At 40.9% G+C, this 26666-nt stretch overlaps 2 protein-coding genes across 9 annotated transcripts; one reads left to right on the forward strand and one right to left on the reverse strand.

Moving 5' to 3' along the window:
- Positions 1 to 980: 980 nt before the first annotated feature.
- plaat1 (phospholipase A and acyltransferase 1) lies at positions 981 to 12852 on the reverse strand. Of its 6 annotated transcripts, XM_054788834.1 has the most exons (7): positions 12541 to 12852; positions 10552 to 10803; positions 8055 to 10357; positions 5346 to 5395; positions 5111 to 5249; positions 3138 to 3406; positions 981 to 1173 (listed from the first exon to the last, which is right to left on the reverse strand). In XM_054788834.1, the coding sequence occupies exons 4-7, from the start codon at positions 5370 to 5372 to the stop codon at positions 1072 to 1074; spliced, it is 537 nt and encodes a 178-aa protein (XP_054644809.1). In that variant the 5' UTR covers positions 5373 to 5395; positions 8055 to 10357; positions 10552 to 10803; positions 12541 to 12852; the 3' UTR covers positions 981 to 1071. The 6 variants fall into 6 exon arrangements, with proteins under 6 accessions (XP_054644809.1, XP_054644807.1, XP_054644808.1 ...); XM_054788832.1 differs by lacking the exon at positions 981 to 1173 and having other exon boundaries at positions 1183 to 3406; positions 5346 to 5392; positions 8084 to 10357; XM_054788833.1 differs by lacking the exon at positions 981 to 1173 and having other exon boundaries at positions 1183 to 3406; positions 8084 to 10357.
- On the forward strand, positions 12493 to 26324 carry mfn1b (mitofusin 1b). 3 transcript variants are annotated; one of them, XM_054788825.1, is made up of 18 exons: positions 12493 to 12974; positions 13681 to 13838; positions 14162 to 14297; positions 15128 to 15290; positions 15843 to 15967; positions 17047 to 17155; positions 18087 to 18194; positions 18278 to 18431; positions 18523 to 18590; positions 20282 to 20403; positions 20556 to 20682; positions 20757 to 20861; positions 22649 to 22751; positions 22819 to 23045; positions 24232 to 24411; positions 24488 to 24684; positions 25241 to 25375; positions 25994 to 26324. In XM_054788825.1, exons 2-18 carry the CDS (start codon positions 13691 to 13693, stop codon positions 26061 to 26063), a joined length of 2277 nt encoding a protein of 758 aa, XP_054644800.1. In that variant the 5' UTR covers positions 12493 to 12974; positions 13681 to 13690; the 3' UTR covers positions 26064 to 26324. The 3 variants fall into 3 exon arrangements, with proteins under 3 accessions (XP_054644800.1, XP_054644799.1, XP_054644801.1); XM_054788824.1 differs by lacking the exon at positions 12493 to 12974 and adding an exon at positions 13116 to 13262 and having other exon boundaries at positions 25994 to 26323; XM_054788826.1 differs by lacking the exons at positions 12493 to 12974; positions 22649 to 22751; positions 22819 to 23045 and adding an exon at positions 13116 to 13262.
- The last annotated feature ends 342 nt before the right edge of the window (positions 26325 to 26666 follow it).

Here is a 26666-nt window from a genome sequence, read left to right on the forward strand (position 1 = left end):
TCTTCTTCGCCTGCTGGTTAGCCGGCCGCACGGGTGCTCATCAGCGCCACTCGCTGGCTGCAACATGAAACACTTTCAATACAAAAGCTACAGCTTTCCTAATAGTTGAAAAAAAGCCCATGGAACTAAAACTATACTCAACTATTAGGTCACAGGAAGTAAAATACTCTGTTTTAAATTCTCACAGATTTTTATCCAAAAAGAATTTGAGTGTAAAATCTCTTAAATTGAATTTTAAATATTTTTTGTTTGTTTGTTTACTTATTTTGGCTTTATTTTGCTCAAAACATGCATGTAATAAAATAGAGTAATTGCATTATTTAGTTGATATTGTTCCATTGTCCGTCATGGTTGTCTTTATATATTGACACATTGTGTCACACCTTGCTGTGACACTACTGGTATGTTTGGGTCATTGTGTACTGTTACTCTGTTTATGGTGCATTTACTTATGCTGATGTCTTGCACTTAGACCCTGGTCACTCCTGCCTTGGGCGGAGCTGCGGGATGTGCTGCAGCTGCTCATCAATTAACAGACCTACTTATACTCACCTGTTGCTGTTTTCGGCACTCAGCTATTTCTCAGGAGCAGTTCTGCTACATGTCCCGTAGCTCCTTCAAGCCTGGTACGGTTATTCCATTTTTGTCGCGGTGCCCTTTTGATTTTTCTTATTGCACCGTTGTTTTTTGTTCTTGTAACAGAGACTATTAAAGCCTGACCTGCAACTACTTTTGTCTTCTGCATCTTGGGATCCATTATATACTGTTTTTCTACGCACTCCGCGTCACACATTGTTCACAATTGGTTTTCTTTGTTCCCTTTTGTCCTGATGACGATGATGAAATGAAAGGAAAAATGACATTTTTCAAAATCGGCATCGGCCCTGTGTTTACTATTTACTCGGTACCAGCCATTGCAGTATCGCCCACCCCTGCTGTGCGTACGCATGGTTTAAAAGATCTGACAAGCAAAAGCGTGATTTTTTTTTTTTCATCTTGATTTTATTCATGATGCCCGACTGCAGACTTTCCAGGATTTGTCGAAGCGCAGCTGGAAAACATCCGCAGATGTTAGAAGGGCCTGTTCCTGGATCGAGTGTTTATCAGTCCCAGGACAGAGAAGGCGCTCGCTGCCGCCGTCACCAAACTGATGGCCCCGATGGCCCTTGTAGCCTGTCAGTGATAAAAGGAGGCATCGTCAATGATGTAATTCTAATCAAATCAAATAAGAATAGAAAATACAAATAAACTGAAGGGAAATCACAGAGCAAGAAAAGTGCAGGCACTTTAACAAAGCCTTCATACTTGTCAGTTACACAGCCTGGACACGTGATTTCCATGAGCACGTTTATTACGCTATTGGGCCACACCTCTTCATTCATTCATAAATTCATCAATCCATCAATCATCGCCTTAAAATGCTTGTTTGTTTGTTTATTTCATCACAAATGTGAATGATTATCATACATGTTGTTTTGGTCATATTATACCTTTTATTCCCGTCATATTACAACTTTTTTCCCCAAGCTAATTTTCCAAAAATGTTTTCTTTTTTTCTCATATCTCATAATATAAAATAGATATTTTTAAAAATATTTCAACTTAATGTCATAATATTACAAGTTTATTTTTGTAAAACTGTGACTTTTTTTCTGGTTCCAATAAAACAATTTTCTTTTAATAGTTTGACTTTATTCTCGTAAAATTACAGCTATTTTTTTTCCATTTCTTCAACTGTTTCAACTCTCTTCTTGTCATTTTTTTCTTGCAATATTCTGATGTTTTTCCCCAAAAAACTTCTGACTTTGTTCGCATTATATTATATCTTTAGAACTTTTAAAATTGTATTTTGTTTTGTTTGTTTCGCATAATATCACAACCTTTTTAAAAAAGTAGCTTCTCTTCAATATTTCCACTTTATGCCACTAAAATGATGTTCTCTTTTCTCATGATATTACGGCGTTATTTTCCTAAAATGATGACTTTTTCTTGTTAGAGTGCAACTTTTTTCTCTTAATATTGTGACTTTATTCTTCTGAAATTACTGCTGATTTTTCAATTGTTTGCAATTTTCATGTTAAATGATATTTTTAGACGTATCAGGGCCACATTGGGAAAAGAAATCTGAGCTTTTGAGAATAATATTGATGGAATAGTATGCCTCATTCCAGTAAATTTATTACTTTTTTCTCATAAATTTATGACTTTATTGTTGAAATCTCAGATTTTTTTTTTCAACGTGTAAGGTCGTAAATGTAGGACTTAATTCAAGTAAATGTATTACTTCCTTTCCTGTAAATGTACGACTTTATTCTTGTTAATCTAGGCCTTTTTTCTAGTAAATTTACAACTGTTTTTTTCTGATAAATTGACAACTTTTTTGTCATAAATTTACAACTTTATTCTCAAAATGCCAGATTTTTTTTAATGTGTAAAATCAGAAATTTACAACTTTATTCTTAAATCGTACATTTATGAGAACAAAGTTGTGCATTTATGACTTTTTTCTCGTAAATGTACGACTTTATTCTCGGAAATCTACGACTTTTTTTCTCGTAAATTTACAATTTTTTTCAGGTAAATTTACGACTTTATTCTTGTAAATTTACGACTTTTTTTGTCAGAAATTTACAACTTTATTCTCAAAATCTTTTTTTTCTATGTGTAAAATTGGAAACTTACAGCGTTGTTCTTAAGCTGTACGTTTACGAGAAAAAAATAATACCTTTATGAGAATAAAGTTGTAAATCTTTATTCTCGTAAATTTACGTTGTTTTCAGGTAAATGTACGACTTTATTCTCGTCAATGTATGACTTTTTTGTCATAACTTCACAACTTTACTCTCAAAATCTGAGATATTTTTTTCAGCGTGTAAAATCGTAAACGTAAAACTTCATTCTTCAGTCGTACGTTCAGGAGAAAAAAGTCTAAAGTTGTACATTTACGACTTTATTCTCGAAATGTCTGATTTGGTTATTTTCAGTGTGGCCCCCACACCGTACTCTTGTCATTGGCCACCCCTGATCGAAGCCAGCGAGGGGTGGCACAGAAAGCGACCGCCGGACGTGTCCCAATACTTGTGTCCATATGGCGTGTGCGTGCGGAGTGAGTGGCGATGACGGCGGACGGAGGACACCTGCTCAGACACTCCCTCGCCGTAGCGCAGCAGGGTGACAAAATGCTCGCAGTTACTCCCCAGCAGGTCGTACGACACCTCCTGGCCGATCAGGCCTTGCGCTCGCTGGATGATCTCGCAGACGGGCAGCGGCGTGTGGTTGTGGTCGTACTTGTTGTTGACGCGGTACGAGTCGCCGCCCACCACCTCCTTCAGCAGCTGCATGCGCACCACCGCCTTCCTGCTGAACACGGACTTCACGCTGGACATGGCGGCGGCCTGGCTCTCATCTGGACACAAGGCGGGGTGAGAGACAACATTGTGTTCATGTTAAGGGGGTTCCACCAGTACCGTGGAACCTTGCTTGGCGTCGTTCATCCCTTGCGGAAGGCCCCGCCCCGCCCGCGCGAACCGAAACCTTCGTACTCTAACCTCAGCAAGCACTTTGATAAGAAGAAAGGCACAATATTACTGCAAAAATGTTGGAATCTAAGACCAAAACGTCGACGAAAAGGAGAATAATGCTGTCATATTATCAGGAACAATAACATGAACGTAAAATAATTAAAAAAAATGTTCTGATATTACGAAAAACAAACAAAACAAAAGTTATGGGAAGTGATGTTGCGAAACAAAGTTGCGATGTTACCAGAATAAAGTCAAAATATGATGACAATTAAGTCATAAATACAAAAGGAAAATTACAAAAAGAAAGTTAAAATGGTTAGAAAAGAAAAAAATCGAATTTTACGGGAATAAAGTCAAAAATATTAAAAAATAAAGTCACGATTTTAAGAGAATAAACTTGAACTGTTATTGAGGGAAAAAAATGTCATTCAGTAGCATCAAGTTGAAATATTAAAGAGAAAAGACCACTTCAAAAAGAAATGTTGCACTATGATGACAAACTAACATAACAGAATAAAGTTGGACTTTTTGGAAAAAAGTTCTAATGTTACGAGGTTTACGACCAAATGACAATTTTACAAGAAACCACTCATGCGTAACCTTGTAGAGGAGAAATAATGTCATTTTAAGAAAATAAAATGCTGTACTATGATGGGAAACTAAGAAAACAACAAATAAAGTTGTCATTTTTGCAAAATTAGGATGCAGATAAAAGTTGGAATATTATGAGGTGAAGTCCAAACGTGATGGGAATCAATTAGAAGAAGAACGTTTACAAGAAGAAAGCTGAGAAAACAACAGCAGTAGAAATGGAAGAACAGCCGTCGTTTGATGAGAATAAAGTCAAAATATGAAGAGAAAAAAAGCCGCAGTTTTACAAGAATAAACTTGTAATATTAGGAGGAAAAATCATGTCTTTTTAGCAGCATAGAGTTGAAATCTTAAAGACAAAATATGTTTGTAACAAAAAAAGTTGGTAATGTTATGAGAAACAAACAAAGCAAAATATAATTGTCATTTTTGGAAAATTGGGTTGCGGAAAAAAAGTTCTAATATTATGAGTATGAAGTCCAAATATTATGGGAATAAAGTCATAATTATACGAAGAAAGTTGGGAAAAAAACAACAGCAAAAATGGAAAAAACAGCGGTAATTTGACGAGAATAAAGTCAAAATATTCAGAGGAAAAATGTTTTATTCTGAAGAGAAAAAAAGCCGCAGTTTCACAAGAATAAACTTGGAATGTTATGAGGAAAAATCATGTCTTTTTAGCAGCATAGAGTTGAAAGATTCAAGATAAAATATGTTTGTAAAAAAAGCCAAAAGTTGGTAATATTATGAGAAACAACAAAAAAAGCTTTTTTGGACATTTAGGCTGGATAAAAAGTTGTCATATTCTGGGACTAAAGTCATGATATTATGAAAAGAAAATGCCTGAAGATGATTTCAACAGAACGTTGAAATATTTGTGAGAACAGCAGCAAGAACGTGCAATGTAACCTGCGGGGTGGGGTGAGAGCGGGAGCTCGAGGAAGGGATGAATGACGCTAACCGAGGTGCCGCGTGTAAATCACGCGGGCACTGACCGACGGGGGTCAGGTTGATGATGTAACCGTCGCCCAAGTAGAGCGCCCAGTGCTGATAGGCCGGTCGGAATATCTCAATGAGGTCACCGGGCTGGGGGTCGCCGGGGGAGTCGGCAAGGTCGGGGTCACCGGAGGCCATCTGCAGGCAAAAAAGAAAAGAAAAGCCACGCGCGGCCTGAGAGGAGGATCTTGAAAGTGTCGCTTGGCAGACTGCATCTGTTGGAGGTCAACTCACACTGGATCTTTGCTGTCGATTATCCATCCCACAACATGCTGCCACAGCTTCTAAGCGGAACAAACAAACATCACGTCATGCTGCAAAAACATGACACATGACTTACAGACAGCACAGCTTGTATGATAGTTTGACACGTCCATGTTTGCTGACGATACGCTCAGAAGTTAGAAATATTTCAAGAAAAAGGTAAAAAACTTATTACTATTCATATCAACTTCACTCTTTGCTCTTTTTCCCCCATTTTCTTTCATTTTGTTTTTGTTCTTTTCCAAATGTTTCTGCGTTCTTTCTTTTCATAAGATGATGACTTTATTTCCACAATATTAGAACTTTTTCTAAAAACGACAAAAGTGTTTTGTTTCATTTGTTTCTCATAAGATCACGACTTTTAAAAATCAACACATTTTTTCTTTTTTATTATTTTTCCTCATAATTACGAGTTCATTCTTGTAAAATTACGACTTTTTTCTTCATTAGAACACGCATGTTTTTTCTGAATGTTTTGAATTTATTCTCGTAAAATTACAGCACTTTTTGCCCCATTTTTGCTGTTGTTTTTTTATTCTTTTCCAACTGCTTCGACTTTTTCGTAATTTACACTTTATTCTCCTGAAATTATAACTTTTTCCGCAAACCTAATTTTCCAAAAATTACAACTTGATTCGTTGTTTTGCTTGGACTTTAAAAATGCCTGATATTTTCTATGCTACTAAACAGACTAATTTTCTCTGTCAAATTGCAACTCTTTTTTGCATTAGAATGCATCTTTTTCTCTTCAGATTTTGACTTTATGCTCAGAAAATGACAGCTGTTTTTTTCCCAACTATTTCATCTTTCTTCTTGTAAATTTTCTTCTCATTATTACGACTTTATTGCCGGAATATTTCGATTTTATTCTTGTAGCTTGATACATTTTTTGGCAGCCTCATTTTTTTTATTTGCTGTTTTGCTTGTTTCTCATGTTGCAAATAAAAAAAAATAACATTTTAATATTTCAACTCTATGCTACTAAAATGATATTATTTGTTGTCATAACAATACGAGTTTATGCTTGTAAAATTGTGACTTTTTTCTTATTAGAAAACAACTTTTTTGTCCTGATATTTTGACTTTATTCTCATAAAATGACAGATATTTTTTCATTTCTGCTGTTGATGTTTTTTTAAATTTTCCAACTATTTCAACTTTCTCCTTCTGCTAATTTAGACGTTATTTCCATAATATTGTGACTTTATTCTCATAACTTTATACATTTTACCGCAACCTTATATTATTGTATTTATTTTTTTATTGTAATATTTTTAATTTATTGATTTTTAAAAATGTTTTGCATGTTTTTCATATTAGGACTTCTACAAAATAAAATGCTTTCTATGCTACTAAAATGATGTGATTTGTTCTCATAATAATAACACTTTATACTCATAAAATTGTGACCTTTTTGTCGTAATATTTTGACTTTATTCTCATAAAAGTACAGTTGTTTTTGCCATTTCTGCTCCTGATTTTTTTCCAACTATTTCAACTTTCTTCTTGTAAATTTTCTTCTCATAATTATGACTTTATTCCCGCAATATTTTGATTTTATTTTCATAACATTCAAACTTTTTTGTCAACCTAATTTTCCAAAAATGAGTTTTATTTATTGTTTTGCTTGTTTCTACTAAAATGGTATTACTTTTCCTCATAATAATACAAGTTTATGCTCGTGAAATTGTGACTTTTTTCTTATTAAAATACAACTTTTGTGTCTTAATATTTCATTCTGGTAAAATGACATGACAGCTGTTTTTCCCATTTCTGCTGCTGTCAACTTTCTTCTTAGAAATGTTCTTCTCCTCGTCATTTAGACTTTATTCCCAGCATATTTGGACTTTATTCTTGTAAAATGACAACTTTATTTGTTGTTTTGCTCGTTTTTCACATTAGGACTTTAAAAAAAGAACGTCTGTTTTCTATGCTACTAAAATGATTTTATTTTTCCACATACTAATACGAGTTTACGCTCGTAAAAGTGTGACTTTTTTGTCCTTGCTAGAATACGACTTTTTGGTGGTAAAATATTGACTTTCTGACTTTTTCCACAACATAATTTTCCAAAAGTTACAACTTTGTTTGGCTTGTTTCTCCTAATAAAAAAGAGAAATCTAGGCTACTAAAATGACATCATTTCCCTCGTAATGCTGTCAGCACTTGGGAATAAGTGGCAGAGAGAGAGAGTGCTAGATGGGGTGCTAGCTTTATGCCATGTAAAGCTCACTCTTACACGCGCGCACACACACACACACACACACACAATACACACAGTGGCACCTGTGGTGCCACAATAGCGTGGACACAATGAGGAAGCCCACAGAAAAAAGAGCTTGATGTTATGTTAGATGAAAAACAAAGTAAGTGAGCAGTGTGGTTAATGTATGACGTCGAGTATGTCTCACATACACGATGTATTACAATGTGCTGCCATGTACACCACAGTCAAAAGTTTAGAGACACTTTCTCATCCAATAGCATGACAAAGTGTCTCTAAACTTTTATATCACCCGTCATTGCAATGTGCTGTCATGTACACTCACAGCCAAAAGTTTAGAGACACTTTCTAATCCAATAGCATGACAAAGTGTCTCTAAACTTTTATATCCCATCATCGCGGTGCGCGCTAACGTTCGACGCGACGCAGAGGAACACAACGGGAGCCATACTTACTCAATCACCAGCAGTTTTTTCTTCCTCACCATTTTAGTTCTCCATCATAAGTCCACGTCTAACCATAAAAAATCAATAGTTGTCCAAAAGCAGCAGCGGCAGCAGAGAGGACGGAGGAGATGAAGTCCACGTTTCTGTTGACAAGCTGAAGTTCAAGCCGAAGTCGAAGCTGGCGGTCGCGGTGATGCGTCGGTCTGCGGTTTTCTCTCAGGTCTCACACACGCGCACGCGCAGCAGAAAGAGGCGTTTCCTCTCGCGCGCTGTCCCCTTTGGACGATTGTGGCGATACAAACTAAGTGGACGACGCATCCCGTTATCCTTTTCCACATGACATGTTGCGGTGAACCACTGGTTGACACGTTCCACGTGTTCCACATTCTCCACGTGTTCCACTTACAGTCCAGTAGTTTGTTTGAAGAAATCAGACCCTCTCGTGCACTTGCAAACAAACAGGCCAATATGTACGTGGTGTGCTGCAACATGCATCATACTTTTCTCTCCAAGCTCATTTGCAGGAACTTCATTTTGTTTGCTTGGTTTCTCATCATGTAACAACACAAATGACATCATGTGTCCTCATAATATTACGGGTTTATTCTTATGACATTGCAGCTTCTTCCTCTTCACATTATCACTTTATTCTCATAAAATTAGCTGTTTTTTTCACTTTCTGTAGTTGTTTTCAACTTTCTTCTTCTGCTAATTTAGACTTTATTTCCATAATATTGTGACTTTATTCTCATAACTTTATACATTTTACCACAACCTAATTCTCCAAAAAATGTATTATTATTTGAAATGATTGATTTTGAATGCTTTTCATGTTTTTCATATTAGGACTTTTACAAAAAAAATTTCTATGCTACTAAAATGATATTTTTTCTCATAATAAGAGTTTATACTCATAAAATTGTGACTTTTTCAGAGTAATATTTTGACTTTATTCTCATAAAATGACTTTCTGTAGCTGTTTTTTTAATTTTCTAACTGCTTCTTTCTTCATGTACATTTTGGTCTTGACATTTGGACCCGTTATAGTAGAACATTTCCCAAGCCTAAAAAAAAAGAAAAGAACAAAGAAAAGAACAACAACAAACAATCATATTTTTTCGGTCATATTTCAACTCTATTCCAAATTCTTTTTCCTCCTAATATTCTGAGTTTATTCTGGTAAAATTGCAGTTGTTTTCTCGTTGGAATATGACTTTTTTCTCTTAATATTTTGACTTTAGTCCCATAAAATGACAGCTGTTTTTTTCCATTTCTGATGTTTTTTTGGAACTATTTCAACTCTCCACTTGTAATTATGACTTTATTCCCAAACCTATTTTTCCAAAAATGACAACTTTATTTTGTTGTTTGTTTCTCATAATATTACAAACTTAAAAAAAACAAACACGTTTTTTCTTTAATATTTCAACTCTATGCTACTAATATGAAATTATTTTTCCTCATAATATTACGAGTTAATTCCCATAAAATCACAACTTTTTTTCTCTTCATATTTTGACTTTATTCTTGTAAAATTACAGCTGTCAATGTTTGTTGTTGTTTCTTCAAATTTTCCAAGTATTTCAACTTTATGCTTGTAAATGTTCTTTTCGTAATTTGATATGAATAACGATATTTGGACTTTATTCCCATAATGTTATAACTTTCGCCAACCTAATTCCCAAAATTCCAAGTGCGTTTTGTTTTATATTTTTCTCCTAATGTTACGCCTAAATATTTCAGCCTTGTGATACTAAAACATTATTTTTCCTCATAATACTACATTATTCTTTGTCACATGAAAGTACACATTTTTTCTCTTAATATTTTGACTTTATTCTTCTAAAATAACCTTTGCTGTTTTTTTAAAAGTTTTCCTGTTCAACTATATTTTTAGAATGCGCCGCGAGCCAATAAAAAAACAGCTGCGGGCCGCAAATGGCCCTCGGGCCGCGCTCTGGACACCCCTGGTATAGAATTCTACAGGGCAATAAAAAGCTATTAAATGATTAAATATATATATATATAGAAATAAACTGGATTGTTTTATTAGGTTTTTGGCCATTTAGTGTAAAAATACTACAATAATTTTTCCTCAAACATTTGCATTAAGTCGAAAAAATTCGGAAACCCCGCGTCGCTCTTGGTTTTGTCTGCATTTTCCTCAAAGGCCTCTTGCGTGAAGTGTGCATCTAAGGTGTTCTTTCTGAGCGCTATCAACTGGATGGCCATGTCCTTCAGTCCGTCTTCCATCCTTTCGATTTCAGCCATGGTCAGATGCGTCTGGCAACCCCTGCTCGCATTGTCCGCACCTGCGATCACATTGGAGACACGTGAGTGCAGCCAATGGACAATACTTTTGCGTCAGTGTTCACATAAGAAATACAATCGATTCAATGTTGATAAATGGTCACTTCAGCCACAAATGTCAGCAGAGTCAATATAGGTGGATGCTAGGGGCGCCGTGGCCTCCAGGGGGACTCTCCATTCCACTCCTGGAATATACCTCGGCTTTCTTCTGGATCTTCATCTTGATCTAGGATGCTCTCCACCACGTCTGCAGCTTCCGGTTCGGACTGATTGCGCAGCACGAGCAGAGCCTCCGCGCCTTCAGTGCGCCTGCGTTTCTCCTCACGGAGCTCAGTGCGCTTACTCCTCGGCTTGGGTGGCGTTGCCTTTTCTTTCACTTTCTTGCGTCCGAGGTTTTGCGTCGGAGCCCAGTCTTCATTTTCCACGTCATATAACGCACTGGGTTTCCCTGGAAGGACAACATCAAACATGAAGAATGACAACAGGTTCATAAATCATCGCAAGGCAATGTCGCGACCACACTCAAATCCGGCGCAGGGTGGCGGGAGCGAGGACGGAACGGCCAATCTTCAGTTTTCTGGGCGACCAGCTCTACCTCCTGAGCCACTGTTGCCCCGGTTTTGGCCTAAATCGAGCATTTTCAGGCATAAAAATGTCTAGATGAGGCATTGAAAAGACACATCCAAAGATGTAATATGCAGTTTTGCACACTGGTCACTAGGTGTCAGTAATGTACCACTGATGGACACGAACCACCCAGCAAAGACAACAATGCTAACGTGTGAGTCTACATTATGTCTCATTTATGTCTATTTCTTATTTTCTGCTTTTATGTCTACAATATTGGGTAATAGGAGTGTAAAGGTGACTATAGGGGTGTTATTTCATGTTTAGAGGGCTCTAATCATGTAAAAAAACGTATTTACAAGGTCTAACTATGAAATTATTCCATTTATTTAAAAAAATTCCTATTTTCCACGACGATGATGCTGAATGAGCGATAGGTAAGGCTGAAACACATTGTAGTGATTCATATAGTGTAGGCCTGTGGAAATAGCATCCACCACTGAAGCCATGGCATGCTCAGTCGCCCAGTCAACTGATGAACTTATCTAAATAGGGCAAGCTTGATGTTGGCATTTTGCCCTTAAGCTTGTCATTTGGAGGAAATAACGTTGTTGTTATGTCTGTCCATAATATGAATCACAAAACTGTTTTTTCGAGCTCCAAATGCAAAATTTTCCCTGCTCTAGGAGGGGGTACACCCCCCTGCCTCACCCTCCCCCCACTCGGTCGCTTCGCTCCCTCGCAAAAGGTCCGTTCACTCAGATTTTTGAACTCCCCCAAAAAATATCTGGTTACGGGCCGGTGAGGCCAATTTTATGTCCTTAATTTCAAGAGTTTGTTGTTATTTTTATCCTTGGAATATATCATTTAAGCCAAAACATTCTATTTATAAAATGACCGGTACTCGGAGAAACCCATTTTAGCTCAATTTCCTGAAATATTTTCCAATTTGAAGCAGCTGTAAATTCCGAGGATTTGAGTATAATTTTATGTCACTGGGGATCGCTTTTCTGGTTAATTTTCATTGAGAATAGACAACAGTTTTCCTTGTAGTCATGATGCCAGAACCTTTATTTTGCACCTCCAACTGAATAGCCATGTGCCTCAAAACGGGCGGGGGGGATTGTACACCCCCCTCTAAGTCCGCGCCTGGCATTAAATAAAGCGTATGAAACTCACTCCAAATGACTCGTTATGTAACTGAAAGCATAACAACACCAACACAAATGTTACAAATAGTGGTATAAAAGATAATCTCTAATTTTCACAATTGTGAATATTAGTTCGGTCCGAATATAATAACTGGCGTTCATAGCTGTCATTCACGTCTGTTGGCATTCACGTGCATGTCCATGGCGCGTACGCACACACTGTCTGAAAAGACGGTCGATCAGCACGTGAGGTTCATGTTGTTGTAACTATAGGCTATGCTCTCAATGCTAGCTAACATTAGTAGCCGTACAGTCGCTGACGTAACATAACTCGTGCTTGCACGTGCGTTACGTCTGCGGCGTTCAGGTGAGAGAACCGGAAGTTGGCGCCTTCGAGGCTGCTAGGGGAACCCGTTGCAAACGGTTCTTTTACTAAACAGGCATTTTATTTTCAAGTTCATACAGACCTTTCACAAAGTGGTCACTGCAAACTCGAGCGTGTACAGACTCGGCTCCGCTCGACGAGAGCGACAGGTTCAGTAGCCACCTATCTCTGCGTTTTTGGGTTGTTTCTTCAACTTTTTTCCCTTTGTGATAGATTATTTTAGGAACCCTGTAGTAACTTTTCCCGTAGTTCCTATTCGAACGATTCCCACATGCGAGAACAGCGCATGTATGTGGCATTTTCGCTCCGGTTTCACCTGACGTCTCGCTACGACGACGCTTGTTTGCCCCCCATCTTCTCCAGCCCGTGACTGACGATGGCAAACGGACGTGATGTCACGAAATCTCTGCTCTCTGATTGGCTGATGTGTGGCGTTGCAAGCGGTGTCAAGGTAGCATTACTAACGCCGAAATTGATCATCTTTGGTATGTAACGCTACCCACCTAATTGGTCGTGGTAAGACAATAATGACTCAAACGTGTTTTTGAATGTTTTATTTTTTTATTGTTCAATTCTTACTTTAAATGTAGTTAATGCAATCGCGTGGGAGACGTTTATTTTGAAACGTTGTCTAGTAATCTTCCTGTAAATCTATCTGGCTTGACAATGCTTGACTGCATAACAGAAGGTTAGCGGGATTGACAGCCAGTCATCGTGGAAACACAAGCAGGGATTAACGACATTGTCGTAGGGAAGCAGTTTATGTTGTTATGAGAAGAGGCCGCTGGCTGTCGTAGGACTGTGGTAATAACACCCGTTGCGCTACATTTCCATGAATAATCACAAATATCTGCTTGTAGCATATCGCTACCTTAACCGGCTAGCTTGCTCGCTCTTGTGTCGCTCTGCTTTGGCAGTTGTCACGTGGTTTACATTCTTATTATTGATAAGCCGACTAAAACGATAACATTTTTTGCGGCGCAGGCCACCAAAGTCTTCTCCGGAGCTCTTCTTGTTTACGCCCGTGTTGTCTCATCTTTGAGTCAGGGTTGTCAATAAATAACAGTTGGAGCTCATTCGTGCAAGGAATGCTATATAGCTATAAAGGTACACTATTGGGTTACGAAGGCTAGTCTTTCGGAACAATGGGCTCTCAGGTCTATGGATTCAGCTGTGTTGTACAATTAGTATGACCTTTAGTGACCCCTGTGTGTGTTTCCAGTCCACAGACCATGGCGGCGGTTCCTCCGCTGCTGCGGACCGACTCGGCCCGGGGAGAGTTTTCCCCCCTGAAGCATTTCGTGGTGGCCAAGAAGACGATAAGCGACGTTTTTGAGCAGCTACTCGACTACGTGACCGAGACCTCCAAGTTTGTGGAAGGTGAGCTGCTTTGTTTATTATCTGTCCAACGAGGAACGTCTTCTGTTTCGCCACGAGCCTGGAGTATGCGTACGGGAATGGGTTTGCGTGATCATGCAGGAAATATGTCCGGTATGTGCTCAGAATGTAACCAGGCCGTTTTATTTACCCGACACGGTGGCGCGTTTACAATTTGTCATCTGTTGCGTTATTTATATTACACAGTTTATTTTTGCTTTGTGGATTGTTTTGGAAATGAATATACTGTAAACATGTTTATTCTATGTTTAGATATGAACATGTAGTGAGAAATGTTTAAGCAAGATGTTATGTTGGTCCAACAGAAACATGCGAGAACAAAGCTCTGGAGCACATTGCAAGTCCGGACCAAAAGTTTGAGATCCAGGCGTATGCGGACAAGCTTGCTGTCATCAAGGAGGTGCTGGCTCGCAGGCACATGAAAGTGGCCTTTTTTGGCAGGTAAATACACTCAGAACCTGCAGTAGAAACCTTGCCTTGTCCACCAGAGCAGTGGTTCTCTACTGGCGAGGCGGGCCCCAAAAGTGGGTCGCAGGCAGCAAGTCAAAAGTTCCATTCAAATATGGAATACACAACTGATATCTGACTTATTTTAAAGTAAATTGGGCAATATTTTAGTCACCTTTTTCCTTGGCGTGCGCACATTGCACAGTTATAAGTGAAATATCTGATGTTGTGGTCTTTTTAATATTTCATTTTACTTTACGTATTATTTGTATGCATGCAGTTCTTCCTCATTTCCTTGACAAAATGCCTATTATTGTTTCAAAAGATGACAGGTGATTTAAAAAAAAAAAGCAAAAACAAATGCATTTGCTTGGTGTGACTTAAAAAAGTATAAAAAATATCAATAGATAAATATAAAATAGAAATGACTTTAATAAGTGTACAATATAGCAAAAATAACTTTAAGTAAAAGTGTAAAAGAACAAATACAATCAGTGGGGAAAAAAATGCAAATAATAAAAATTGAAATACAAGTGTAAAAAATAATCAAAATTAATGAAGTGTAAAAAAAATTAAAGTGTAAAAATAAATAAATAAAAATGTAAACAATAATCCAAATAAAAATGACTTAAATCAAAAGTGTAAAATAAATAAATAAAAATAACTTAAAAATGTAAAAAACAAAACTTGTAGAAATAAAAGTGGGTCGTGGCTGAATGACCGGTGGGAAATGTGCGTCCCAGGTTGACGCCATTTGAGAACCCCTGCACTCCAGCAGGGGTTTTCAAAGTCTGACGTGGGCCTTCCACCTTGTGTACTCTTAGGACAAGTAACGGTAAAAGCACAGTGGTTAACGCCATGCTGAGGGACCGCGTGCTGCCCAGCGGGATTGGCCACACCACCAACTGCTTCCTGAGCGTGGAGGGTACAGACGAGGACAAGGCCTACCTCAAGACGGAGGGCTCAGAGGAGGAGAAGAGCATCAAGGTAAATGTTACTTTATTCACAGCTCTAGAAAGGCACGGCGTCCTGCATAAAGAGACATAAAACAAATCCGAGTCTTAAGTATACTGTATATCTCCATGTATACAGGATGGATAAGTCTAATTCCAGTTCATACTGTGGGAAGTTGTGCAGCAAAGCAGGATAACCGGTTTGACGTGATGAAATTATAGCTGCGTTTTCACACTGCTGCAGCCATTCAATATTTTTCCACCCTGAGATTTGGTTTGTTAAATGCATACATACTAGCAGACCCGTCCACCCTTTCATTTTCTACCACGAGCTGCAGCCCGCGCTGTGTGCCGGTCAGTCACGTAGCACTTATCAACAAACATCGTTCATACTCGCACTCTTACGTGCGAAGCTTGCTTTATGCTTCTGCTTTCGTCACTGAGCAGGAATGGATACTAAGCTGGCTGCACAAAAGTCAGTCGTCCGTAACGCTTTTTACCAGTGAGCCAGGCGAATAACTATGCTGTGAAAATGTATATTTGTATATTAAGTGGTATATTAAGTGTACGCTCACCAACCCTGCAGACCGTCAACCAGCTGGCTCATGCGCTGCACATGGATGACAGTCTGGACGCCGGCTGTCTCGTTCGTGTTTTTTGGCCAAAGACCAAGTGCGCCCTGCTTCGGGACGACCTGGTGCTGGTGGACAGGTATACAGTACATATAGTATAGTATAGTATAGTATAGTATAGTATAGTGTAGGGCTGCACCATCCTGCAGAAAAATGTGAATCACAGTCACAGTCTCGCTCCACAATACAGTGTTCCCTCATTTGTCGCAGGGGATCGGTTCCAAAAATAGCCTGCAAAGTAGCTAACTGTATTTTTGTACAATTATTATTATGTTTTAAGGCTGTAAAAGTCCTCACCATACACTTTATATTCTTTTCATCAGACAGGCATTGACATTTTATCACATTTCTCTCTTGTTTAAACACTCAAGTTCAAATTTTGTTTGAATTTTAATGATCAACTTACGAGATTGGACACAAGAAATTAAGCGAATCACGCATATTTCACCCCTCTGATCGTGGCCTGTCCTGGCGCTGTTAGGCTGTAGCGTTTTTGTATCCTTGTTAAAACGTATTCCTCTTCTTCGTCCTCTGTGAACCGAAGATTAATTTCCAGTATTCCAGACGCCCGACAGCTGCGTAACTTCTGCCTTCATTCAGCATGTATGATTGTTAGCAGCTAGCGATCATACAACAGGAAACAGGCAGTCCTGCACAAGGAGATTGACAATGGTCTACAGCCAATCAGAACGCAGAACACAATGGGCGGGTTCTCCCTTAGCCAATCAGGACTGTTGTGGTGCTATATTTACTGAGACAACTGGACAGTCTTCAATTCTTACATGAGTATACAACACCCTATACTGGTAGCAGTCGTAAATAGAATAACAGACCCAAGCAACAGAGCACCGATAAACCGCTGTAAAACACCACAAGCACGTGAACACAATGCACGTTCTTACGCTGTTTAAAAAAAAAAAAAAAAAGTTGCAAAATTGCATTTAAATCTGCAAAAGGTGAACCGCGATGTAGCGAGGGAACACTGTATATTCACGCACAAAGTCAATGAATTGATGCGATTGCTTCTCCCGCAAGCCGATGAGTAGTAGACAGCGGGTAGAACCACCATTCACGTTTCAGGAACATCATGCAAAATGTGTGAATTGTTGGTAAATGGTGTGTTTTGGCTGCTAAAATAAGTTCCCTGTCATTTACCAGCCCAGGAACAGACGTCACGTCAGAGTTGGACAGCTGGATAGACAAGTTTTGCCTGGACGCCGACGTCTTTGTGCTGGTGGCCAACTCGGAATCCACGCTAATGAACACGGTAACGACTCTTTGCTCGGCTCGGGTTGACTTCCGTGATCTCTCGTAGCTGCGGCGCGGCGCTTCTTTGTGTGTCATCCTGTGTGAAAGATGACGCTTGGAATATCAGTGTTGCCCATACATTCGTTTATTGTGGCAGCCCACCACAAATACATTTGGACGGCCACGGATAGACGTGGCGCTACCTGTTGGCCCTCACTCATCAACGCATTATGAAGGGACTGTCTGTGAACGTAGCCTGTCATACAATAGATGGCAACGTAAATCTGCTTCTTTAACACACCTCATATGCACCTGGTCTGCCAGGGAATAAGAACACATTAGAAGGGGTGGGTCTTCAACTTAGGCATATTTAGCGAGTACAGTAATCCTTTGCCACTTTGCGCTTTGAATTTTGCAAATTCACTATATCACCGTTTTTAAAAAAAAATATTAACAAGTAAATCATATTGTTTTGTGGATGAATACTGCCCATTATATTAAGAATATTTTTTTTTGCCTAAATGAAACATTTTCAAGCATAAAAATGGCTAAATGGAGTAAAATACAAATACGAGGCATTCTGAAGTAATGTTACTGTAATGTTGGGTGAGATACACAAGCACCAGACTTGATTGCAGGAACAACAGGCTTTTATTGCAGGTTTGATTGATCTCCCAAAAAGGCACAATAATCCCTAACATGGGCTACTGTTGCAGCCGTAACCGACGCCAACCTCAACTCATAACCCCTGATGTCACTTCCTGTCCCCCTCCCTTTACGTAGCATTCACACAGTCCTGTTATAATGTGCAGGTAATTTGTGGCAGTCCAAATGTATCTGTGGCGGGCTGCCACATACACATTAGTGTTTGAGAGACGCTGAAAGTTTTTTTTTTTTTTCCTCAAAGTGCCACAGTCCATTTCACGCTTACTGTTTCGTCTGTCATGTAGGAAAAGCACTTTTTTCACAAAGTGAATGAACGCTTGTCAAAGCCCAACATCTTCATCCTCAACAATCGCTGGGACGCCTCAGCAAACGAGCCGGAATACATGGAGGATGTGAGTGACACACACCTTTGCCAAGTCATCTTGTTTTAATGTTGCTATTTTATTCCTAAACATTCCAAAATGTGATTGTCCAGGTGAGAAAGCAGCACACGGACCGCTGCGTGAACTTCTTGGTGGAGGAGCTGAAGGTGGTGGACCGCGAGCAGGCACCCAACCGCATCTTCTTTGTGTCCGCCAAGGAGGTGCTCAACTCCCGCATGCAGCGGGCACAGGGCATGCCCGAGGCGGGTGAGGCTTCAGCTCCCCGTTGTGCAACGGCAAGCGTGCTTGTGCGTGAGTGAGCGCACCGTGCGCTTTGACATTGACTTTCTTTCACCAGGTGGCGCCCTGGCTGAAGGCTTCCAGGAGAGATTAAAGGAGTTCCAGAGCTTTGAGCGGAGGTTTGAGGTCTGTACGCGTGTACGTGTGTGCGTGTTTGTGTGTTGAGGTCGTCGCAGTTCACTACGATCCGTAGTCTGTAGTCAAAAACACCCTTTTGGGTTAGCAGGCATGGACATACGGTTGCTCTCACAGTGATTCAACCCTCACTGGAAATCCTGTTTACTTGACAGTGTCACGTACTCTGGAGGTTGAATAATTGTTTGAAAGCAGAATGTTTGTGCTGAAATGGCTGTTAACCTCCCAGTAAAAGCCGAGGTAGAAGATGGACGTTACCGTCATTTCCAAACTATACAACGCACGGGTATTTAAGCCACACCCACTAGATTTAAAGATAAAAACAGGTTTGTTCATAGATAAGCCACATGTTTCCATGTGATATTTAGTACACACAAACAGGAGGCCACCAGTCATTGCCGTCTTGATCCTGCTCTGTAAAAGACCAGACGTCTTGCTGAAGGAGCTGGCGATGGTGCACTGTGGTCGGACACACTCTCCAAGTAGCCCATATGGTAGAGAGTGGGTGGAGCCACCTGGTGTGGTCCAGCAAGGTGCACTGTGGTCGGACACGTTCTCCAAGCAGCCCTGGCGCTGCCATGTCCTCATGCCAGAACAACAGAAGCAAGTGTCTCCTTCAGACATGTGCCAACATTACTGAGGATATACAATAACTACATCTACTGGTCACAGTTGGTATTACAGTTTACTGCATGGACCTCCCAACACCTCCACACGTTCTCCATGATGAGGGCGCTGCTCGGAAGCACATGAGATGTCACATAACCAGATCGTGAGCACATATTAGCCGCATCACCGTATAAACCGCAGCTTTCAAAGCGTGTGGAAAAAAGTAGCGGCTTATACACCGGAAATTAGGGTGATCTCTAGCAGGACCACCTTGGATGGAAGCTTACCTTGCTCACTGCTCAGCTTCTCCCATCAAGCTCCTCTTCAAGCAGGGCTGGTTTGATCTTCGAGAACAACCACTGTGCTTTTTCTGTCAACCTGCGTCTTCATTGTTGAAGTCTAGATTCACTAAGGCGAGGGCATGGCTTCATTTGCTTTCTGTCTTCATTTGATTCTGTTATGCTGCCAAGCTGCGTGTGTGTGTTACACGAGCAAGATGAACACGTATTCCACGTGCAGTAGATCCCTAATACTCTCAGGCATTTTTTCTCATATTCTGACTTTATTCTTGTAATATTTCCTTTTTTTGGTTTTAGTTCCGTTGTTTGTGTGTTTAGAACGTGCCGAGGGCCAATATAAAAACGCTCACGGACACCCCTGCTTTATGTGGCAAAAAGGGCCTCTTTTCTCAGAGAGAGAGCACAAATAGGCAGGCTTCCCGTCATCCACCAATGCTAAATAGTAAGAAACGATCGACTGTGTTAGAATGACCTTTTTCTTCCTTTTCTTTGTATTCGTTTGACATGTTTTTATCATTTTGGTGATGTTTTTATCATTTTGCTTCACCATCACGTTGCTGTGACTTGCGGAACCAGGGGGCTGTGGGATGTGGCAGACGCTCGCTCGGCTGCTGTGTTTTTACCTTCCTTTACGTTTCAAAGCAGCAGCTGTGTGGGAGCGTCTCGCCCCCGTTTGGTTATCCCATCAGCAGCCCCAGGCGAACGTCACGGTAACGTGCGTGCGTGCGTGCGTGTGTGTGTGTGTGTGTGTGTGTGTGTGTCGTGGCCTCGCAGGAGTGTATCTCGCAGTCAGCAGTGAAAACAAAGTTTGAGCAGCACACAATCAGGGCCGAGCAGATCGCAGAAAAAGTCAAGTGCATCATGGACGCCATCAACATCGAGGCGGCGGAGAAGAGGTGGGTCGCTCACGTTCTGCTCATCTTGTAGCGGCCGTGCTTTGCTTTGGGGGAGATGTGAAATGCAGGAGGTGGTCCAGTAGGGGCAGCTGTCAAACAGCGTGATTCGGACGTTTAGATGTTGAAACGCTGTCTGTCGTGCGGCGCTTCAGGATTGCAGCACTGGAGGACCGAGAATATCAGCTGGACCGGCTGGATTTTGTACGAAATCAACTTAGGCTGCTGATTGACGACATCAACAAGAAGATCAAGGCCATCAGTGAGGACGTGGAGTCCAAGGTAGCTTCCGGTATCTTTTTCTCTTTTTTTTCCCATGAACAATGATGCAGTGTCCTTGCTGACCTTCTTTTCAGGTGTCCAACGCGATGGGTGAGGAGATTTGCCGCCTGAATGTCATTGTGGACGAGTTCCACGCCGACTTCCACCCGTCACCGCATGTGCTCAAGCTCTACAAGTCTGTAAGTGTGTGCTTCCAATGTTCCATCATTGTGAACCACTGACCTCTTGCTGTGCACGTTCTCCCTCGCCCGGTGTGGGTTTTCGTGCTTCAAGTTTTTCCAACCTACATATAAATTAATAAATCATTCCTGTTTTGTGGTTGAGTACGGCCTGTTAGTCCAAAAATATTGCATGTTTAACCCTTTTTGTGGTCTAAATTAAGCATTTTTGGCATAGAAATGGCTAAATGAAGTAAAATACAGAAGAAAAAGACGCGTTCAAAGACGTTGCGGTGATATGTACACTACCAGAAGTTTGGAGACACTTTCCCATGTTATTGTATGAAAGTGTCTCCAAACTTTTGACTGGTAGTGTAGTGTCCTACACTGGTCTTGAAGTGTCAGTAATGTTACACTCTCCCAATGCTAACATGTGAGTCTATATTGTGTCTTATTTTCTCTTACTATGTCTACTCTATTGGGTAATAGGGGTGTTATTTCATGTCTAGAGGGCTCTAATGTTAAAAAGCATATTTAGAAGGTCGTAAACAGGTTTTCTATACGCTAATATTTGATTTCTAAATAAGTAATCCAACTTTGCGGGAATTCATTTATCATGGTCGGGCCTGGAGCCGATTAACCATGATAAACGAGGGATCACTGTACTCCCATCCAAAAACATGCACCTTTTGTTCTTTGGAGATGCTAAAGCAAGGGTCTCAAACCTGCGTGCTGTGGTTGTTCTTTATCAGTGGTGCCCAAAGTGCAGCCAGGGGGCCATTTGCAGCCCGCAGCTGTTTTTATTGGCCCATGGTACAAAATATATCATTTAATAACAATTCCAAAAAAAAGCAGCAAAAATTAAAAATCTTCAGTAATTTTACAATAATTGCATGAAGAGAAAAAAGTTGTGTTCTACAGAATAACATCGTAATAAAATGAGAAAAAGTAACTTAATTGTAGTCATTTTTTAAAGTAAGTCGGAATATTGTGACAAACAAACAGAATAAAAAAATAGAACTCATTTTTGGAAAAGTTCTAGTGCTGTGGGAATAAAGTGAAAATATGATGGGAATAAAATCAGAATATTATGAGAAGACATTTTATAACTTTATTGAAATAGTCAGGTCATTTTACCATCATAAAGTCAAAATACTAAGAAGAAGTTCAACTTTATGAGCGAGGTTATTCATGAAAGTTTCAATGTTTGGCAAATAAAAGAGTGGAGTTGATATTAATAATATGGTTTTCTCTGATATGACAAGGATGAAATATGCATAACTTGTTAGCGTACCGACACGTGTTGCTTTACCAAACATCAAAATGGCAAACTTGCATCCTTTCATCCTTCACTATGGAGCCCAAGCGGGAGGAAAAACACCTGGACACCTGTGATCCACGTGACATCATATATTTTGTGGCAAACTTGAGTCCCGCAAGTCATGCTCAGCGGCACTTGAGCTTGCTTAAAGGAAGAGGCTGTGATAGCAACACTAGACGGAACACTAACTACAATCACGCTGCATGGGAGGGTAAGTAGACACATGGAGGGCGACCATGGGGGATAATAAACCGTGAAAATATCTTCACGCAACTTTAGCAAGGCATGCTGGGAAGTAGCGATGCTGTCCAATCGGAAGGAGGACCCGTTCATGTTCTGAACTGTTGGATCAGCTGTACCTTTTGTGGAACACCTGGTGCTGCTCTAAATCCTAGGCCAGAGTCAGCTGGGATTGGCTCCAGCTCACCTGGGAGCCCAAGAACACGGATGAGGACTGACCGTTGGCTTGCTGATGTTTGTCCTCCAGGAGCTGCTGGCTCACGTGGAACAGGGGATGGGCAAGAACCTGGCCTTCCGCTGCTCCGATGCCGTCAACGCCTCGGTCCAGTCCACTCAGAGATTCATGACAGGTGCTTTTCATTCTCTCTCACCACCGGTGATGAAAATGGACCCAACGTGCTATCATTCCCTCTGCAGAGAGCATGTTACCTTTGCTGCCCTCCGCCAGCCAGACCCAAATCCACATGCTAGTGCCCAACAGGAAGCTGGACCTGAGTTACGACCTCAACTGCGCCTCGCTGTGCAATGACTTCCAGGAGAACATCCAGTTCCGCTTTTCCTTGGGGTGGACGGCGTTGGTGCACCGCTTCCTGGGCTCCGTCAATGCCGAGAGAGCCCTCAAGTTGGTGGACCAGAAACTCCAGGTAGGTTAGGAGGCTGGAGCCTATGGTAGCAAAGACATTCAAGATTCAAGAGAGTTTTATTGTCATGTGCACAGTAAAACAGGTAGTTCTGCTATGCAATGAAAATCTTATTCTGTTCATTCTCCCAAGAAAAGAAAGAAAACACAAGAAAGAATAAGAACATAAGAAACATAAATACCAATAAATTAAGCAACAACAACAGAAGAGACATTAATACAGATAAATAATACAAATAAATCAATAAATAAAGTGCTATGAGTGTGTGAGTGTGTTGCGTGCGGCGTGTGTGAGTGCTTCGTTGAGAAGCCTGATGGCCTGTGGGTAAAAGCTGTTTGCCAGCCTTGTGGTCCTGGACTTCAAACTCCTGTAGCGTCTGCCTGACGGTAGGAGTGTGAATAATGAGTGTTGTGGATGTGTGCTGTCCTTGATGAGGTTGTTTGTTCTTCGTAGGACTCTAGTTTTATAAATGTCTTGCAGTGAGGGGAGGGCTGCCCCAACAATGTTCTGTGAGGTCTTGATCACCCGCTGGAGTGCCTTCCTATCACGTGTTGTACAGTTACCGTACCAAACAGTGATGGAGGCGGTAAGGACACTTTCCATAGTGCATCTGTAGAAGCAACTCAGGATTGTGGTGGACATGCCAAATTTCCTCAGTCTTCTCAGGAAGTACAGTCTCCTTTGGGACTTCTTCAGAATTTGTTGGGTGTTGTGAGACCAGGTGAGGTCCTCGCTGATGTGTGTGCCAAGGAACTTGAAGGTTTTCACCCTCTCCACCTCAGTCTCATCAATAAACAGGGGTCTATGCGGCTCCTTTTCCCTTGTTCTTGGGTCGATGATCATCTCTTTAGTCTTATCTGTATTGAGAAGGAGATTGTTATCACGACACCAAGCTATGAGGTCCGCCACCTCTCTTCTGTATGATGTTTCAACACCACCAGTGATCAGTCCGATGACTGTAGTGTCATCTGCAAATTTAATGATGCTGGTGTTGTTCTGGGAGGCCACGCAATCGTAGGTGAAGAGCGTGTAGAGGAGCGGACTCAGCACACACCCCTGTGGGGTCCCAGTGCTTCACTTTTTTTTTTTTTTTTTCACATCAATGATAATTCCAGGTAGGTTAGGAGGCTGGAGCCTATGGTAGTAAAGACATCAATGTGTTGTTTTATTCCACGGGACGTTCCTCCAGGCTTCTCTACCAGCCCTGCCCCCAGCCACCACACCCTCTTCGGGACCCCCTTCCACCACAGCACAGCCCAACCACGACACGGCCCTGATGGCGCAGGAAGACCTGATGGTAGCCATGGCGACCAACGTAGCCTCCATCACCTCCCGCACGTCCATGAGCGCCCTCGTCGTGGGAGGAGTGGTACGCCGCACGCTCGCGTCGACACGCCCACCTCGGGAGCGCATCACCGACCTGTCGCTCGTTCACGTGTGTTCAGGTGTGGAGGACGCTCGGCTGGAGGCTCATCGGCATGGCGGCCTCCCTCTACGGCCTCCTGTACCTGTACGAGCGCCTCACCTGGACCACCAAGGCAAAGGAGCGCACCTTCAAGCGCCAGTTTGTGGACTTCGCCACCGACAAGCTGCAGCTCATCGTCAGCTTCACAAGCGCCAACTGCAGCCACCAAGTTCAGCAGTAAGCACCTCCTTCTCATTCTATTCTACACCTACAGCAACCTGCGCCTCCTTCTCATTCTATTCTACACCTACAGCAACCTGCGCCTCCTTCTCATTCTATTCTACACCTACAGCAACCTGCGCCTCCTTCTCATTCTATTCTACACCTACAGCAACCTGCGCCTCCTTCTCATTCTATTCTACACCTACAGCAACCTGCGCCTCCTTCTCGTTCTATTCTACACCTACAGCAACCTGCGCCTCCTCATCAACCTGCATGCCTCCCCCAAGCACATGCAGGATGTCAGGAGGTCACATCAGTGAAACGTTTGGTAGAAGAATAAAGTTTTTTTCAATGTTAACTTTATTCTACCTTTTGTCTTGTAAAATAGTAACAGTCAAAAGTTATAAGACATTTTGTCATACAATAACATGGGAAAGCGTCTCCAAACTTTTGACGGGCAGTGTGGATGCCATCTATGGATTTTATTATTCGACACACGCACATCCATGTATCTGAAGCATACGTAAACAAAGAAGCGGCGTGACGCTGTTGCCCCCGTGTGTGTTGGCAGGGAGATGGCAACCACCTTTGCCCGCCTGTGCCAACACGTGGACCAGACCCAGAAAGAACTGGAAACCCAAATCCACCAACTCACAGCCAAGATAGACCAGCTGGAGACCGTCCAGAACCACTCGAGGACCCTGCGGTAAATCTATTTTCATGGGTAGACACACACGTTAACACTTAGCACTATCATGCTAGGTGTTAGCATTGCTAGCATTAGAATGCTAACATTAGAATAGTATCATTTTTAGACATTTTCATAGCTAGATAGGGTGGGGGTGGGGGGTACTATGGCGCTTGGCAGAGGTCTGCATGCTTTTGTAGTTATTTAAAATTTTTATTTCTATTTAGATGGTGTCATTTGATTTGAAGCCATACAAGAATAATCATCTTATTAAGAGATCATTTGACTTCCCTAACCCTTGAAAGCAGTTATTCTAATTTGCTGATCAGCTAAAATGATGCAGAAAGCAAACTAGAACATGTTACCCAACAACATAAAAGAAGAGAGGAGAAATGCAACCTAAAACACCGACTGCAGCGAGCTGGGGAACGGATTCAGTAAGGAACTGAAACAATGCAGTCTGTCAACTATTTCATCAGCGATGATCATTTTATGAGGAACAAAATGTAATATGAAATAACTGTTTTTGAAATTGTTACAATAAAAAAGTCCTAGTATTACCAGCATGAAGTCACAGTACTACAGCAAGAAAATGAGAAATAACCACAATAAAAAAGTACGTTGGGTTGGGTTTAGGCACAAGGCCAGCGAGCTGGAGGCGCAGTTGGAGAGTTTTTCCAAGCAGTACCTGCAGCATCACCACTGAAGCTTTCACTATGGATTCATTTCTACCCTCGTCTTTATTCAAGCCGCTAGATGAACGTCATCAAGGCTACTAACCAACTAACCAACCGTCTGGGTGCTACCTTTTGGACACTAACTGTGAATACTGTACGCCTTTTTTTTTCCCTCATGTCAACTTTCATCTCTTCCGTGTGTCTGTGAGACACACAATAACAAAGATCCGCTTCATTGTACAAATCACTTGAATAAAAGTCTCATATTTTCTCATTTTCTCTCTGGGCCTCCTTTATTCACTCAACACCAGGAAAGTCTTTGGGGAATAAAGTTTTTACAAAAAGGAAGTTGAGTTGTTGCAGGGAATACCTTTTTAAAGAAGGAAGTCATTTTACTACTAAAAAAAACAACACATAATTGGAGGTCACAATTTCATGAGAATGTTTTACAGGAAAAAATGTTTTTTTTACAAGCAAGTCAATTTATGAATAAAGTCAGCATTTTACCACAATAAAATTGTTGTACCAGGAAAAAGCCAGATTTTTATATATTTTTTACAATAAATAATTTTGATGAAGTTGTACTTTTGACAGTAGTTTTACCAGAAAAAGTATTACAACAAAAAATGCGT

Source organism: Dunckerocampus dactyliophorus, chromosome 10 (assembly GCF_027744805.1).
Source record: "Dunckerocampus dactyliophorus isolate RoL2022-P2 chromosome 10, RoL_Ddac_1.1, whole genome shotgun sequence".
NCBI lineage: Eukaryota > Metazoa > Chordata > Actinopteri > Syngnathiformes > Syngnathidae > Dunckerocampus > Dunckerocampus dactyliophorus.

Coding starts and splice junctions, on each gene's coding strand:
- plaat1 (XM_054788829.1), bottom strand. CDS start 12,757: ATGCCACATACATGCGCTGTTCTCGCATGTGGGAATCGTTCGAATAGG. Junction 10,804..12,540: donor CAGTGACCACTTTGTGAAAG/GTCTGTATGAAC, acceptor TTGTCCTTCCAG/GGAAACCCAGTGCGTTATAT. Junction 10,358..10,551: donor AGATCCAGAAGAAAGCCGAG/GTATATTCCAGG, acceptor ATGTGATCGCAG/GTGCGGACAATGCGAGCAGG.
- mfn1b (XM_054788825.1), top strand. CDS start 13,691: ATGGCGGCGGTTCCTCCGCTGCTGCGGACCGACTCGGCCCGGGGAGAG. Junction 18,195..18,277: donor AGCCGGAATACATGGAGGAT/GTGAGTGACACA, acceptor GTGATTGTCCAG/GTGAGAAAGCAGCACACGGA. Junction 22,752..22,818: donor CACTCAGAGATTCATGACAG/GTGCTTTTCATT, acceptor TTCCCTCTGCAG/AGAGCATGTTACCTTTGCTG.